Source organism: Nestor notabilis, unplaced genomic scaffold, assembly GCF_000696875.1.
Source record: "Nestor notabilis isolate BGI_N333 unplaced genomic scaffold, ASM69687v1 scaffold4497, whole genome shotgun sequence".
Classification (NCBI taxonomy): Eukaryota; Metazoa; Chordata; class Aves; order Psittaciformes; family Psittacidae; genus Nestor; species Nestor notabilis.
In genome coordinates, this window is record NW_009935947.1 from 1 (window position 1) to 18,216 (window position 18,216).

General features: G+C 36.2%; 1 protein-coding gene across 1 annotated transcript; it reads left to right on the plus strand.

The window, feature by feature from the left end:
- The first annotated feature begins 863 nt into the window (after positions 1-863).
- On the plus strand, positions 864-17,033 carry LOC104408463 (zinc finger RNA-binding protein). Its single transcript, XM_010018077.1, has 11 exons — positions 864-1,007; positions 1,943-2,088; positions 2,471-2,633; positions 4,408-4,613; positions 4,830-4,980; positions 6,441-6,582; positions 11,629-11,726; positions 12,528-12,623; positions 15,669-15,780; positions 15,887-15,984; positions 16,677-17,033. The coding sequence occupies exons 1-11, from the start codon at positions 864-866 to the stop codon at positions 16,854-16,856; spliced, it is 1,536 nt and encodes a 511-aa protein (XP_010016379.1). The 3' UTR covers positions 16,857-17,033.
- Positions 17,034-18,216: the final 1,183 nt, after the last annotated feature.

Sequence of the window (18,216 nt, forward strand, 5' to 3'; positions counted from 1 at the left end):
TTAATGAAGATGTTAAACAGGACTGGACCCAATAATGACCCCTGGGGTGTACTGCTACTTTCTAGGTTTCATTCTACTGATCACCATTGAGCCAGTTTTCAGTCCGCCTCACTATATGCTTATCTAGCTCATACATAAACTGCTTGTGTATGAGGATACTATGATAAGGCTGTGTCAAAGGCCTTACGTAAGTCCGGGTAGACAGTATCAACTGCTCTCCCCTTATCTACCAGGCTGGTCTTCATCACAGTTTTATCAATTTGATCAAGCATGACTTCCCCTTGGTGAAGCCATGCAGACTACTCCTGATGACTTTTTTGCCCTTATTATGCCTGGAAATGGTTTCCAGCATTAGCTGCTCCACCACATTCCTAGGGACCTAGGTGAGGCTGTCTGACCTGTAATTCCCTGGGTCCCCCTTGAAGATGAGAATGACAAGGCAGTGAACATGCAAAGGCTTGTGCGTATGTTTGCACATTTGTATTGTGTGTGCTTCGTTCATGCTCAGAGGGGCATTCTTCATGTCAGTGACATGGGATATGCAAGTGAAATCTGATGGAAATTTTTCATGATTTGCAGGTTTGTAATTATTCAACTGAGCATTTTCAGGCTTCTGTTTAAAGATATGTACTCTTTGGGATGGAAGAACTTTGTTCTTCATTACCAAGCAAAATTGTGTGTCTGTCAGTTGAAAGTTCTACTTTGCCTTCTTCCAGTTACTCTGTGAACTTTTTAGCATGTAGGCTGAAATCCTAGTGTCAGTGAATTAGACCAATTTTTACATAAACTTGGTCTGGGGGGATTTTTTTTTGTATGGTTTTATTTGGTCTTCGTTAAGCGAACGCCCAAATAACACATCCCAAATGTGTTATAACTTTATTTTCCAGGTAAGAAATGATGAAGGAAAGGTGATACGCTTTCACTGTAAACTTTGTGAGTGCAGTTTTAATGATCCTAATGCCAAGGAGATGCACTTGAAAGGGCGACGGCACAGACTTCAGTATAAGGTTAGTAGGAATGCTTATGCTTCTATCCACAATTCGTGACGTGTCAGCTGACTGCAAGTTCTTACATTTAAAGAGTAGGCCAAATTAGTTACTCTTGAGTAAACATCATAAAAGAAAAAGATAGAGGGATGTATTTCTTAGGGAGTATAGTCTTTAAAGAAGTAATGCAGACTGTGAAGCTGTATTTTGTTTGGATTTTTTAAAATATTTTGAACATGGCTTTCGGGTAACCTTTGCAACATTAAAATACAGTACAACCTGTGCAAGCAACAGTAGGTTCTTTATGTTATTTACCATGCATTTCAAATAGTGTAAAATAGTAGTACTCAGTGTTTTTGACAGGATAAACCTTTTGCGGAGGCACAAGTGTTGCAGATATTTGAGTCACAAATGACACCTGTACTGACATACAGTGTGCATTTTGATTATCATAAGATTATATTGGAAGAATCTACTGTGTTCAGAGGGTACATAGTGGACCTGCGTAATCATGAAAGGGGTGAAAGAAGAAAAAGAACTACCAGAAAATTTTACTAACTCATGACTATGCCCGTGTATGAGGAACCCTTGAAAAGCAGGGCATCAGGAAGCATACCTTAGTTAAGATAAAATGCTTTTTCATGCTATAGAGCAGTCACTTGCTACAGAATGAACAGCAAATTACTTAGTATTTCACATTTTAATCTTAAATTGCTTTATTCTCACATAAGTGAAGAGGGAATTCATGCTGTTTGTAATATGTTGATATTTCCTTCCTTTAAATTACTGGACACAGATTTTTCTTCTTCAGCTACTCATTCAGTGCGGTTCCATAACTGCATTTTACTCTGTTTGATTTTACCATAGACCAGTAGTGTGTGTTAAATATGTCAGAAGAGCTCTCTAAATTTGAGAAGGAAAAAACAACATTTCATTCATTATTTTTTCTGAACTAGAAAAAAGTAAACCCAGACTTGCAAGTAGAAGTAAAGCCCAGTATTAGAGCAAGAAAAATTCAAGAAGAGAAGATGAGGAAACAGATGCAGAAAGAAGAATACTGGCGAAGGCGAGAAGAGGAAGAACGCTGGAGGATGGAAATGAGGTAATGTATTCTCTTCTATCAATGAACAAGACAAAGCTGCAGTCAGGTTATCTAAAACTTACCCTGCTTCTATAGTTATTTATCTTTAATACTTGTTTTGGGAACTCTCTACTGTCTTGTTTTAAATTAAGTTTTTATTATACCTCTGGGGTTTTGTTTTAGTGTTCAGCCTCTCTGAGGAATGCAGACTTACTGGAATTATTTTGCTGTAAATTCAGACTCACTTCCAAAATAACAATTCATTTTAGGTAGTCTCTGAAGTTCCGTGGTATTTGCTTATGACTACTAGAAATGAGTTAGTGAGGACCTACAAGAATTTACTTAGAATGGTTGCAAGTAATAACTGCTTTGTAAAGAGAACGCTTTGATTGGTGTACTTCAGGAGATACGAAGAGGACATGTACTGGAGGAGAATGGAGGAAGAGCAGCATCACTGGGATGACCGTCGCAGAATACCAGATGGAGGATATCCTCATGGTCCTCCAGGACCTCTAGGCCTGCTGGGAGTTAGGCCAGGAATTCCTCCGCAGCCCCAAGGACCAGCTGTGAGTTTCTTAACTTGAGGAAAAAAACCCATACTTACCAGGAAGCATAGTTAGGAGCTACAAACTACTCAGTGCTACTTCCATTGTCTCTATTGTTTCTTAATAGAGGATTTGGAAAAGTGAAGAAAAATTATATGCTGTGTATATACTGTGTAGGTGGACTTGTCATCCAAAATAGTCCACTGAAATGACAAAAGGATGCCTTGAAGACAAATACTTTTCTTCTCAAATAACAAGTTACTCTGGATTTGTGTACTACTTTTATTTATAGAATCATAGAATCATAGAATAGTTAGGGTTGGAAAGGACCTAAAGATCATCTAGTTCCAACTCCCCTGCCATGAGCAGGTACACCACGCATTAAACTGTCGTCCAAGTCTCTATCCAGTCTGACCTTGAACACCTCCAGGGTTGAAGCATTCACAACTTCTTTGAGCAACCTATTCCAGTGCCTCACCACTTGCATTATACAGCATTATTTATCTACTTGAGGACAAATGTATGGATAAAAAGTGGTTGGATTCTCAGTCTCAGAGGGTAAGGGCTAGTGGCTGGTCATACTCTACCTGGAGGTCAGTAACAAGTGCAGTAGTACATGGATTTTATCCTGGGGTTTGTCTCATTAGCACCTTACCAGTGATTGGAAGGTGATGGAGTGAGTGCATGCATATAGCATTTGGAGCTGGCATGAAACTGAATCAGTTTGGGGTGGAGAGAATAGTTGATACCTTTGAGGGCAGAGCTGCCAACCAGAGGGACTGAGGCAGACTGAAGGAATAAACTAACAGGAACTTTATGGAGTTCTGCAAGGACAAATGTCTAATGCTGTACTTAGGAAGGAATAACCACTTGCACTGGTAACAGGCTGGGGAGTGATAGGCTGGGTACTAGTCCTTCTGAAAGGGGTCTGAGGATCTTGGCAGGTAGCAAGCTGAACGTGGGCCAACAGTGTGCTGTGGTGGCAAAGGCGGCCAACAGCATCCTGGGATTTATTAACAGAAGCATAATCAGTAGATGAAGGGAAGTCAACTTTTGTTAGACCCAGTTTGCAATTCTACATACTGCAAAGTCTGTGTTCAGTTTGGGGCTTTCCAGGGCACAAAAGATACTAAAAGTGTGGGACTACCAGGATGGTCAGGGGTCTGGAATTTGTGCTTTGTGAGAAGAGACTGAGGGATCTGGGCTTCTTCAGCCTGAAGAAGAGAGAGCTTCAGTGGGACATAATAGCCTTCTGTTATCTGTGCCTTACAAAGACAATGGAGCCAGGCTCTTTGCAGTCATGAGAGGGCAAGATACAACCAGCTTAAGCTGACACAAAAGAGGGTCAGACTGAATACAGGAAATAATTTTTTTTTTCCACACGAACATTGTGCAGTCTCTATCTCTGGCAGTTTTCAAGAACCAACTGGGTAAAGCCCTGAGCAACATGATGTGGTTTTGTAGCTAACCCTGGTTGCAAAGGAGGTGAGGACCTCCTGAGATCTTTTCCTGTTTGAATTATGCAATCATGGATACTTCATTCTGCAGCAACATGAAAGTATTTCCAAGTTGATAAACAGATAATAGATATTTGTGTTGGGGAGATACTTTTGATCCTGGGGTTTCATTGATTGTGACCAGTGTAAAATGTTAAGGACACCAGTTCATGTTTTGTTACATTTCAGTGATTTAAGATTTGAATATTCTATTGTTTAGCCACGTTTGCTTTTTGTCATTTATCAGTTGTGAACTTAGTATACCCAGATTTTACAAAAATGCTTTTTCATCTCTTTAGCCTCTTCGCCGCCCTGACTCCTCTGATGACCGCTATGTGATGACCAAACATGCCGCTATATATCCAACAGAGGAGGAACTTCAGGCAGTCCAGAAAATTGTTTCTATTACTGAGCGTGCTTTGAAACTTGTTTCTGACAACATGACTGATCATGAAAAAAGCAAGAACAAAGAGGGAGATGAAAAAAAGGATGGCACTAAAGACAGGTATTCTTGGTTTTTACTTTTTTAAGGATCTCATCGTTGTTTCTGAAGTTTTTCATTACACTGTTAATCAGTGCTTCTCTTTGGGTTTTGGTATAGTATATGTCACTGCCTCAAAAGTATGTGAAATACTCCTATTTTATTTAACTTTTCTACCTTCAAGATTAGTTTTAAGGTTTTCATATCATTTTAAATGCAACTTTTAACTGTAATTCACAGAGCTTTGAAAGGAGTTTTACGAGTAGGCGTTTTGGCTAAAGGTTTGCTACTCCGTGGAGACCGAAATGTCAATCTTGTTTTGTTGTGTGCTGAGAAGCCTTCAAAGACATTACTCAGTCGTATTGCTGAAAGCCTTCCCAAACAACTTGCAGTAAGTAGAATACAGATTTTTGGATTTGTAATTTTTGTAAAGATACTGTAAAAATCTGTCCTCAACTCAAATGTCTTCAGGGCTCCCCGTGCCACATTTCATAGCTCAGGTTTAGTTTCTTTCCATTTTCTGAGTGTTTCCGTCTGAATTCAGAGACTAAGCTGCATGTTTGGCTTTCTGTATATTGTGTCCATGCAAGTGTCTAGGTGTGTATGCTGGTGGTGTAGTATCAATCATCATTTAATAGATTTCATGTAATTGGGAAATAGAAGTGAACAGAAGAAAGACTATTAACCATTCACCAGCAGCAATAAAGGTAATTTGTGCAGTGTTACAGGAAGCTTATTGACTGAAGGTCAAAGTTGTCCATTAATGCCAGTCTGTTTGTACTCATATCTTGTTTCCAGTTTGTATGTGTCAGTGACTTGTAGTTCCACAATTAGTTACGTAAGTCTTGTGTGGTTTGTTTTTAGTTTGTTTTTTTGGATTGAGGGGTGTGTGTGTGTCTTAAATTTGGCTATTTGGAAAAAAAAAAGTACTTAGACTATTCATGGCAATTAATATAAACGATTTTCTGTATTTCTACCAGAAATGGAAGTATAGAATAAAGTATCTGTTCTCTGCTGAACAAAACCTGTTCACCATCATTATAGAATGCTTGTCACAACAGTAGTATCTCAGTATTGCCTGGAAAATTGTTCGTCAGAGTCGCTGGCATGGTAGAAGCTTTAGCAGGATCAGGTTAATTAGAAAATAGGCTTGATTTAATTCTTATTAAGAACAGAAGAAAATTTAAGAAATGCACGTCTTGGTCTGGCTTTGTGGAGAAGTCACTTGTCCCTCTAGTTTGAGGAACAAGGTGACAGATGTGCCTACAGCTTCTTTTTGGGGATATTTAGAATGATTAAATCTAGTTGCAAGAAGCAATTCAGAATCACAACCTTGTTAGTCTTACATATTTCTCCCTCGCGTTTGTCTTGTCCTTTGTTCTTAGCATGTTGTGACAGCCAAGTATAGAATGTACCTAGCAGTACCCATGCTGTAACTGCGAGCTTGAAGAACAACCACTGCATCTTCGTGCTTTTTAAAGGCTTCTATGTTCCAATGAGAAACATATCCAGCTGACATTTTAAATGGCACTGAGGCTTTTCTTTATCTCAAACACTGTCAAGGTTCTTGTTATATAACTTGTCTATGAATTTCCTTTCTGGGTAGTTTTTTGTTTTTTTCTTTTGCATGTTGGTGACCGTATTTTCATTAATGATTTGGAAACAGTATGCAAGTCCGTATGTATGTCTTAATCATGTATACTGTGGTTTCTTTGAATACAGAGATACCTGCTTCATGTAATTATATCATGTTTCTGTTTTTCTGTTAAAAAGACTATGTCGAAATCTGTTTTCTTCCCCATAATTTTATTAGCCACATGCTAACAGAAATTTCTGTTTCTCAATATTTAGGTAATAAGTCCTGAGAAATACGATATCAAGTGTGCAGTCCCAGAGGCAGCAATAATTTTAAATTCATGTGTGGAACCCAAAATGCAAGTTACTATCACACTGACATCTCCAGTCATTCGGGAAGAGAACATGAGGGATGGAGGTTGGGAAGTTGTTAAAGATGTTACTTCTTTCTCACCCATTTTTTTGTTTTATATATTCTGCTTAAGATGGCATTAAGGTCCTGGAAGGCAACATGCTGGCACATGTATTTGATCGAAACCTTGTTCTTCAACGAGTCTTGGTAGAGAACAGTTGGTTAAAATAAATGCTTATATGATGAGTTTATTTAATTTTTAAAATTTCTTACTTTATGTCCAACCTCAGCTTTCTGGAAAAGGTACAAACTTAACTGTTTTTTCCCCTCTTTTGAAATTACTTGGAAAACTAAGTGTTTTATAGCAAGTGGCTATAAACTGGCTTTCTAGAGCAGTCTTGCCCAAAGAGAAAGATTGTATGGTTTTAGAAATTAAATCACAGGTTTTGGGGTTTAAACTGGATCAGTATTACCATCACACATTCCAAACAGCAGAGCTGCTTAAAATGCACTTTTGTAATACATTTGATGGTAACAGTCCTAACTTTAAAAGACCATGCGATTTTTTCCAGCTCTCTGAGGTTGCTTTTTGGTCTGGAGTGCTTTTTGAGTATATTTAGGCTCCTGGTATTACAATCAGTCTTCTATCCAACTGGCAAACCCAGACTAGTACAATAAGAAATGGCTTTGTCGTTGAGCTGAAGCAGAAAGGTGGAGCTTGTAAATCAATTTACATTTCTGAAATCCACAGTTTCTCTGGTGCCAGCAGTGTTGCTTTAGGGTCTGTTCTGTAACACTTTCAAAGCTCCAAAAGCTTTTAAGCCAACAAGCATGATTAATGTCTGCAGTACATTGGTTCTTTTTGTTTACGGGTCAGATAAAATTAACTTTTGTTTCCTTTTAATCCTGTATTTTCATAGTGGAAAGAGATCATGGCAAACAGGGTTCTGGTGTTTGACAGTGAACCTACAAATAGGAAATCTGAGGCTATCTTAACACTTCTTATATGCAGGTTGAAAAAAAATTGTATGTGTGTATGTATACATGTGCTTGTGTATATACGTATTTATATAAGTCACAAAGGTTGTTTTTTTTTATTTCATCTCATTACATGTCCTCTAAAATACTTGAGGTTTTTATACTGCATTAGCAAATGTCCTGTAGCTGTGACTAGTGCACTGTAAGCAAGCTGTGTTAACAAAGTCATCCTACATAATGAGACAGAAAAATTTCAAGCTGTATTCTCTCACTTGGATGACTTCTGAAGAGTCATAAAGAGTGTTTTGTACGTGATTTTTAAGTCATGCATATTACTACTAGCTATAAAGGCTTTGTACATGTACTGTCACACTCAACCGAATTTACTTGTTTTTTTGACAATCTAAGTGTAACAAGACTCTTGGTTTGCCTGTGCCGAACCCACCATCACATTTAAGTTTATAAAGACTACTTTAACTTAAAAGATTTGATCATTAAATTAGATTATCCATGAAACGAAGTTAACCTTAAACACCATGTTTATTTCTTAATGTACTGTGCAAAAAGTGTAATACTGATTTCTGCCACAGTACTCAATTTTGATTAGGTAGTTTCTGGCCTAAAATTCTATGATGTCAACTACAAGTAAAATGAATTTCAAATTACTACCATTAATCCCTCAATTTATGCCACCTAAAGGAAACAAATCTCTATTTTTGTCTGACCCACACTTGAGTTAAAATGATCATTGTGAGTTTATTCACTGCTGAATGCAGTACTGCCTCTAGGCAAGCAAAATCAAGTTAGATTTCTCTTCAAGACACTGAGCAGTATAAAATGGATGTACAGAAAAGTTAACTTTGAAACTAGAGCTAATAGAAGACTGAACTGCAAATTACTGCAGCAAAGAAGGCATTATTACGAAGACCGCTGCTTATCTGGCTGCAGAGTAACAGTACGTGTTTGTGTTTTTTCTTACTGCAGCTTCTCATGCTCTGTGTCTTACGATTTAAAGTTTTCATTTTTTTTTAGCCTGCTTGGGGAGCTAGTTCAGGTATAAGGAAGGCTTTACCGGAAGAATGAGTTTGAGTAAAGATGAGACTGAGACTTGCACGTGGAGTAGAATCATGTTTGATGTGTAATAATCCCATTACATGATAAAAGGCTAAAAACAACACAGTGAAATAAAATTGTTAACCGCATAGCTACTGTTTCTTACAGTATTGTGCGTTTGACAGTTTGCCAAATCTGATACCTTCAAAGTGCTCTAACCCCTGCTGTGGAGTCTTTCCTTCAGCAAAGTGTACATACTTATAAACACATATATGTGTGCGCGTGTGTCTTCTTTTATCCTTAGCTAACAGCCCCGGTCCAAAGCCTTCTAGCAGAGGGACTTGATTCCTGTCAGGGGTTGCTGCCAAGACATCGGAAGGATTTTTGACCAAGGTTTTCTAAAGCTCAGTGTCACACCTGCCATGCTTTACAAAGGAGGGGGTTTGGATGCATAGTCCTAGCATCTACTGTTACTTTGTGTTTTGTTTTTATTTTCTTTTTTTTTTTCCTCCTTTTTGTCTTTGTCTCTCTCCTAGAATTAAGCAGTGTTCACACTAGTCTTGAAATAGTTGACTGGGTAAAATGTATTTCACATAATAAAACTTACTGAAATTGAAATACCTGTTAACTTTTAATGAAGAGGTAGTGTGGACACAGCATGTCTAACAGAAGATTAACCCCTTATATTTAGGCTAGTAATAAATTAAATTACACAGAGTAAGAATTCGCACTTGTGTTTTGTAAATTAATTCAGTTTTTTGTCTTAGCTTAACAGGGTGGTAGGTTAGGCATCTGAATTTAGTTAAATAGTCTTTAAGGGGTTAATCCTGCAATGTGAAACAGATGCAAAAATCCACAGATTAAATATTAAGAGTTTCCTTGATTCATTTTTTCAGTCAATGTATTCTCAGTGCAATAGGTGCCTTGGCAACTTCTGACTTTCGAAGTCCGTTTTAAGTTTCAAGGATATTCTTATGGTGTCTATTTAGTAGCAGATTTTAGATTGACATTTCCAACACGGAGTAAGATTCTCTTGTGTGCATTTAAACTGTAGTTCTTTTTAGTACAATTATTTTCCAAATTGAAGTTTTTTAGAGCTAGAAGTAATTGGATTTTCAAATCATGTAATTAATTATTGCGCTAAAAGTTTGCACAGTGTCACCTATTTGCATATTAGTTTTAGAAGAATCTAAATAATGGCTGATGATGTAAATAATTGACTGCCCATGGCAGGGGGTTGGAACTAGGTGATCTTTTAAGTTCCCTTCCAACCCAAACCATTAGATGATGATGATGATGATGAGGCTACTAGGCCCATTTTTATTTTTAATTTCTCAACCTTACTTTACCACTTTTTTCCTGTGGGTTTTCTCTAAATGTACTCCTTGTCTCTTATACCCAGATTGTACTTGTTTCATCAGTTAATCTTACCTGGCACCTCCCTTGTATAGATTTGAGTTTTTGTTTTGTTTTGTTTTAAAGGGAATACCACTTTAAATGTCTTCATTTGCTCTGTAAATGACTTGTTAGTGCAGATTTTCATCTTTCCACTTTAACATATAGTCTGTAAGTTTCAACACCTGTGTGAGAAGATACCTATGTTCTTCTCAGCTTTGTTCTTATTTTAAAATCCTCCCCCTTTTAGCCCTGTGCAGAGCAATGGGACTATCCTGTAAAAAAATGCTTAAATCTGAATTTAGTACTTCAGATTAAGTTTAATTATTGTGTTGCAAAGTTGTACCATGTTTATTCATGGCTTTTTAGCTCTCTGTAAACTATCCTACTAGTTATTCTACATTTGTGTAAAAATAGGTGGTTTCAGAGCTGTCTTTCTGCAGCATTCCTAATCTCATTACAGGCATGTTTCATGAGTCTCAGTATTTTTAATTTTTTTTTTCTCTGACTTGCCTAAATTTATATTTTGCTGAAGTAAATTATATCATTCAATATAACTATCTCCTCAAATTTAAAAAATTAAGTATTACTGAAATGAGTGCCATTGAGTGGGGGGTTTTTATTTCATCTGGTGTATCACCAGTTATGCTACCAATATACTTTGTTACTAGTCACAATAGCCATTTCCGTAATTAATAAAACGAAGAAGAGTGAAAGCTGATCACTGCATTATATCTGTACAATTTTTAAGTAGCATGAGGATACCATTTCACTTTGTTCAGTGGTTCCAGTTCCACTGGTTAAGCCACTTCCAAAAGGGCCTGTGGTCTCATCCTTTTTTTGGTAACAAAGCAGTCAGCTTGGCAATTAAATTCTTTTCTGAACATGTAAATATACAACATCTGCTCTATTTTCTTTAAGACATTCTGGTTTTCATATTTTTTTTTTAACTAGTCCTTTTCTTTTTCTGCTGAATCTTAAAGCAGTCCCTTCTCAGAACTTTGGTTGCATCCTAAATGATATTGCAGCACATATATTACGGGCTGAGGAATTTTATCTATATAAGTAAGAGAGAGAGTCCTAGAAAGTATTGGAACTCAGTAATATCAAAGAACATTTCATATTCCTTTAGTCAGGTTTTTAAAGCAAAATAATTTCAAGTTTAAGGTATGATAAAAATAACATCATTACTAATCATCTAGTGCTTTTAAGATTTGTTATTCTTAGTTTTTCTTTCAAGAATAGGTCCCAAATAATGCAGGACCATTAAAATTTACACGAAACTAAGTCTGAATGTTTCTACTTGGTTAAAGTGGATTTTTGTGTTCCTTCTGTCTTGTGTTCTTTGTGCTGGTGCACTGTGTCCAACCATCCTTCCTTCAGTATTTAATTTTAGGGGATATGTGTTTTCCAAATGTTAGCTTAAATAAAGAAGTACTACGCATTGCATAATCTGCAGTGCATTTGAAAGTAACCACAGAGCTAAAGTATACTATGCTCTTGATCTGTATACTGGGTAGATGCCCTAATCCTGATTGAATGGCTTTTGTTGAGCATTTACATTTTTGTTCAAGGGTTTAAACTTTAAATGGCATGTGTGACATTGAAGCTGCGTTGAGGAAGTGTCTTGCTCACCTGGTCAAACACCCATTCCTCACTGCATTTTGCCAATTCAATCCATTTTAGATGTAACCTCGGGTATGGTGAAAGACCCACCGGACGTCTTGGACAGGCAAAAATGCCTTGACGCTCTGGCTGCTCTACGCCACGCTAAGTGGTTCCAGGTTCGGAACATCATTTTACTTTCTTCTTGTAGCCTTATGAGAGATTAGTTCAGTTGCAATATAAATGTTTAACTGTGTGAAAACACTCAGCGTTGTTCATGCTAATAATACTTAATATTTTTCTGGTCTCTAAATTTAAATGTAGAAGGTCGAGTATGAAGGAACTGCTTTATGCAGTTATTGCTCATTTGACATGATTTTTTTTTTCTGGTCATTGAGAAGGCGATGTTGAAAGCTTGACTCGCTTGGGGTGATCATATGTTGTATATTTGTTATATATTCCATAAGGCTGCAGAGTAACTTTGCTTTAAATAATGGAATATGTGTTTAAAGCTTTGTGTTTAGATTTAAGACTTTTTTTCCTATTTCTTTAAGTGCATTAAGTGTAGGATGTTTGGTTTAGTGACTTTGCCTTCTGGCAAAGGCACAATAAAGAAACCAAACAGATTCCCTTGACCTTTCAGTCTCTATACCTATTTCTTAGATCTTTACTTTATCCTTTTTATTTCTAATATAGAAAGATACTGTATTTATTGTTACAAGTGAACATAGGTCAAAGTGTACAGGGGATCAAGAAATGTTATTCTTGTATAACCTGTGCACTTTGACTGCTACCACCTTAAATTACTAACCCTGTATAAAATACTGCTGTAAATGGCAGCTCATGGAATAAAGTCGTAGAGTGATTTGTTTCAATCTTGTATCTGAGCTTCCATTGAACAGTGGTGTTTTAGTCTTTCAACAAGTCCTATTCACCGTAGGTGCTGGGATTAATTAATTTGATTTTGTATTGCTCTCAAGGCTAGAGCTAATGGTCTGCAGTCCTGTGTGATTATCATACGTATTCTTCGTGACCTCTGTCAGCGTGTTCCAACTTGGTCTGATTTTCCAAGCTGGGTGAGTAATGTTCTTTTGAATGAGTCTTTTAAGTACACATAGTACTGCAAGTAAAGCATAGGGCAGTGTTACTACAGGTTTTCAGTGTCGGCTTTTTCAAGAAGTAGTGTAGGGTTTTGTTTGGTTGGAGGTTTTTCCCCAAAAAATAATCCAGATTCCCACTAAGAAATTAATTTTCTGAGGTTTTGTTATTTGGAGCTGGATTTGTTGTTGTTGTTGTTTTTCCCAAAAGGAATTTTCTCATTCTTTTGTATTCTTTGTGGGTAGCATTCTTCTTACAGATTTTAGCATTTTTTTCCTCTACTCTGTATGAAGGAATCTATTTTTTTCTAACCACCTACTGTAAATTGCTAGGAGTCTACTGAAACACATTTAAAATCATTTAATGTGGGATAACAGGCTACTTGAAAGAATAAATCACAATAATTCCTATGATCATTACTGTGTATCTTCTGCAAGATGAAATACCACAGTACTTCAGTAGTCTGTGGATGTGTGACCATTAGCATTTTAATCAGTATCACTTGAATCTCTTGGTTGTACTGGATTACCTCTTTTAATTCTTGCATTGAGTGTTCCTGGAGCATTTCTTTTTCATTGACTATCTTAAATGATGCTCTCCAGGAGAGTAGATTGTGCTCCAAACATTAACAGATGTTCAGTGAGATGTTCAGTGTGTGGACTGGACAATGTTAGTCTGAAACAAAATATCTGGAACTTGTGTGTATCGTGTAGAAGTAAACTTAGCTCTAACTGTTTCGTTTCAGAGGCCAAATCCTGTTGCACTGTGCTGCTTCCTTTTCAGTTTTGAAAGGAAGAGCACTGACATTGACAAGGCCATTTGGGCAGTTGGCATTATTTCAGTGAAACATGTTTTACAATTGTACTAAGCTTACAGGCAGTTTTATTAAATTACTTCTGATAGTACTTATTACTTCTGGAAAAAATGTGAAGCAGTTTTTGCTGGGTTTTTTTAAATATTTAAAGTAAAAGCCAATTTCTGTGCTGCATTTCATTAAAGATGCACTGTACAAATATAGCAAAAGATGTTAAGAAGTATGTAAGTGCCCTCTTAATAATCACTGCGATACTGAGTTGCCAAAGAATAAATCCTGGCATGCTTTTAGAAAAGCATCCTTAGAACTAGTGCAGCACATAGCAGACACATAGATAAAAACCAGTATTTACTTCTCATGTTATCTTGTCTAAGGCATGTCCAGAAGGGAAGAGAGGTACGAAGTAGTATGTTAGGCCTAGCTATGTCTCGGTTCTCTCCAAAAGTGATTCCTGATTTGCTCTTGGTACCTGATGCATTGTTAGTGACAAGGATCAACAGTGAAGTCTGTGTAGTCAGCTGTTCTCTTGGCCTATTGGCAAAGTCTTATTGATAAAAACAATGGCAGAATGAAAATGGTGATTTTTAAATATATGTAATTTCTGCCAGTTACAGGTGGAATTTCATAGTTTGATGAAATTTATTTTTCTGGATACAGAACTTCTCCTGTATACTAGAAGCCTGTTAAAAGGCATCTCTGCAGAGATGCCCAAGCTGTTCGAAAAGAACTCAAGTAGTTGTACAAATATAAGATATTAGCAAGTCTGAATATGGATGTTAGTAACACCATCTTTATGTACCTAAAAATAGAAACTAAATTAGAAGAATTTTGTCAAGTTCCTACAAGTTAGAATATTGATTTTTCAAACTTGAAAGACAGCCTTTCACGCACATAAACACCAGGGCATCATAATTCACATTTTCCTAGGATTAAGTTGTAGACTTTGTGTATTTTATGAAGATCCAAAACAGCACTTGAATAAATGCAAAAACATGATCTGCTTTTTTTCTTTCCTGCTGCATTGTTTCAAACTTGAAAATAACTAAATTACTGTTGCTAAATACTGAGTTGATACAGTTGGAGTATAGAAATACTAGGCTCAAGAATTGAAACTAGGGAGTTAAATGGAGCTAAAGTAGAAAGGAACAGGCACCCTTAGTGAAAGATTGTAATCATCACTGCCTGTAGTTACTTGCATGTATCAGAATAGGCATTGCCTCCTGGAAAGTATAAATAAAAGGCAACATTTAAACAACTGTAAACTTGGTGAAGATGGGGAGGACTTAAAATAAAAAACAACCAAACGACTCCAAACAAAAAAACCCTATCAAAAAACAAGAGAGACACATGGTTTGAGAATTAAACATGCAAAAAGGGTAGTATTGAAACAGCCATTTAATGCTGAAAAACAAGGAAAGCTGTTCTTTACTTTTGCAAGTATCTTCTATTGATTTTTCTGGAAAAAATGGTGTCTAATAAAAATAAACAATGGAAATATTCACAGGGAAAAAAAAAAAAAAACATGTTTAAAATACAGTGAAGCTTTTAAACCATTTTAACCAATACCGAATAATGTGTAAATTTCAGAAAACCTGTTTATCATCAAGGGTTTTTTACACTTGTTTAGCATTTGAGTTAGTGTTAGCCTATATCCAGGAGAAAACTTGCTGTGAACTTCAGTTTTCCTAACTGGAGAACTAATAACCACTTAAACATGGAATTATCATTAAATTTTTGGTGCTTTAAATTTCTGTACTCTTGTAGAAGACTGTCTTCTTAATTTCATTAGATACACTGTGTGCTGTTTATTCATGTAATTGGCAGTTTCATGCAACCCAACATGCTTCATGGTCTCAAAAAATGGTCAAACAAGTTGTCTACCTGCATATGTATGCTGCTACTGTATACATTGCTATAAAACTTCTGAACAACTTGTGATGAGAAGAAGCATATCAGTATCGGTACTCAGTCTTGCACCAGCTTTATTTTCATGAAATATTTTATAGAAACTTACATATGTATTTATATATAAATATTTGAACTACTTAAAAAATGTTTGATTTTTTTTTCCATTTAACTGAAAGTGCTCTATGAAGTTTAATGTTCTTCAAAATTACAGATTCAAAATTTCTGTACTGAACAACGTAGCAGCTTTTTTCTGTTTAATCTATCTTCTAAATTGGATGGATTTTCTTATTGTTGGTCTTAGGCTATGGAGCTGCTTGTGGAAAAAGCAATCAGCAGCGCTACAGGGCCGCAGAGTCCTGGGGATGCACTGAGAAGAGTGTTTGAGTGTATATCTTCAGGAATCATCCTTAAAGGCAAGTTGCATTTGATCAGTGTCTGTTTATGCTTGATTAATGTAAAATCTGTAATCTTGGTTGAAATAAGGTAGAGATGTGCTACTAATTAGCCTAACCATTGTAGGTGGTCCTGGCCTTCTGGACCCTTGTGAAAAAGATCCTTTTGACACACTTGCTGTAATGACAGATCAACAACGAGAAGATATTACTTCAAGTGCACAGGTAAGGAAAGATATGTGTGAAGTAACTAAAATTGGCAGCTTTTGCAGGTGGTTTTGTTTTGTGATTTGGTTTTGGTTTTTTAAATGGAGCTATGTGGCAGAGATAAATTGTAATTTCTTAGAATACAGTTGGGTCTTACCAGTGTTAAGCTAGGCAATGAACATGTCACAAGAGAGGATCTATAATCATGTTCATTTCTGTGCTATAATTAACATATTTTCCTGAAAAGTTTGAAGCACTCCCATCTGTATGTATCTGTGAAGATGCTCACTCTACAGCAGTATGTTATTAGATTTAAAGTTACATTGGCATTTAATATTTTTTGTATCCACTTACAGTGTTGACCATTCACACTTGCAACTTAAGGGGTTACTGCCCCTATATCTTCATTTAATCCTTTTGCTACAGATTACTAATGTCTGACTGGGTGTTTAACAAGTCTTGGCTGCTTCAGTCCAAGTCCAGCAGCTAAAACACAGTATTTTTATGCTAAGATGATGTACTTTTTACAGAAGCAGCGAATGTGACGTAACACATTTTATAGTGTTGACTTTGTTGTGGGAAGGAAGACAGGATAATGACAGCTAAGGATAATATCTAGACTGCCAATTTTCTTCATTAATTGTTTGACAAAGTACTCAAAATTGACCTTTGTTTCTAAGAGAAATGTCTTCTTTCTACCTTTTTTCTAGTTTGCTCTGAGACTCCTTGCATTCCGTCAAATACACAAAGTTTTAGGAATGGATCCATTACCACAGATGAATCAACGTTTCAACATCCATAATAATCGTAAAAGGAGAAGGGACAGTGATGGGGTTGATGGATTTGAAGCAGAGGGGAAAAAAGACAAGAAAGATTATGATAACTTTTAAGAAAGCTTGTTACCAGTGCTAGGATTGAAGGTGATAAAAAGTCCATTTGTTGCCTTGCTTTTACTTCATTCATAATAATGTCTGTTTAAAACATCCAAAACCAGCTTGGGAATTAATTTGGGAGAGAAAAACCTAGCTCTTCTGTGACATTCTAAATATTTTAATGGATGTACTCTACCAGACAAATTATGGATGGAAAGACTGCAAATGGAAACTATATTATTATAGAAAAAATAGTTTTCCCTCACTGCGTTTTCTTCAAATGTGTTGCTGATTTTAGTAATCTTTCTTCTTTTTTTGGTCTTTTTTATTAACAAGTGCATTGTCTTCTCAAACGTATTTAATGCAGCATTTGTGCTCCTCTTGCTATGTGTATTTTAACTTTTTATTTAGAAGTTCTTTTGTTTGCCTTTGACACTAGTTGTATAAGTTACTTTGTGTTAGATAGTATAAACTGTTCCTCTCCCAGTTAATATTTTACAGAACTTTTTTTGTAAAGTGACTGCAGGATTATGGCTTTTTTTTAAATGTGAAGGGGTTACAACACAATTATCCTGCCATTTGAGTGCTCAGAATTCAATGTCTTTGCCCACCTTGTGGCATTTGTCTCCTTAGTGTGATATAACGGTGTAATTAAGACAAATTTGTGTTAATCTAATCAAGTTTGCTGTTAGTTGTGCATTAGCAGTATAAAAGCTAATATATAAAGTATGGTCTTGCAACAGCTTTAAAGCAGCTGCATAATTGATTGAAATTTTGCATGATGTTTTTATTTCTCATAGAAGGGCTTTTAAAACTATAATTTTAGCTTAAATGCGTAGGTCTTTGTATGATTGACTTTGTGATATAGCAAGGCCAAAATAAATAACTTTCTGAATTTCTTTTCTCAGCATACAAGCAGAAGTGGGCATTTTCCATTTAGACAAAGTTAGTTGTTCTTTTCAGTCAACTTTGTCAATCTGATACTTATGCCTCTCAGCCCTTAAAAGAAATGTTTGTCATATCAGTGCCTGTGAGGTTATTCCTTATAGCTATTCCTGTACGAACTTTCTGTGATCTTTTTTTTTCAATAATTCAAATTTTAAAAGTGAAGTATTACTGAAAAAGTGAAGGTTATCAAAGAAAAAACCCAGAAAATTATTTGATGTGGCCATAGTGTATGCTTATGTCTCTTTCAAAAAGCTAAATATAGCAGTGGTGTAAGTAAAGTTACATCATACTGTTGGTGTATGCTCTGGTACACAGGTGTGATTTGTTGTCACAGCACTACAGTGGAATACACAAATAGAAACTAAAATTTATTAAATTACTAAAATGCATTACACACTGGAAACTGACGTTTCACTCATTCTCTTCAATG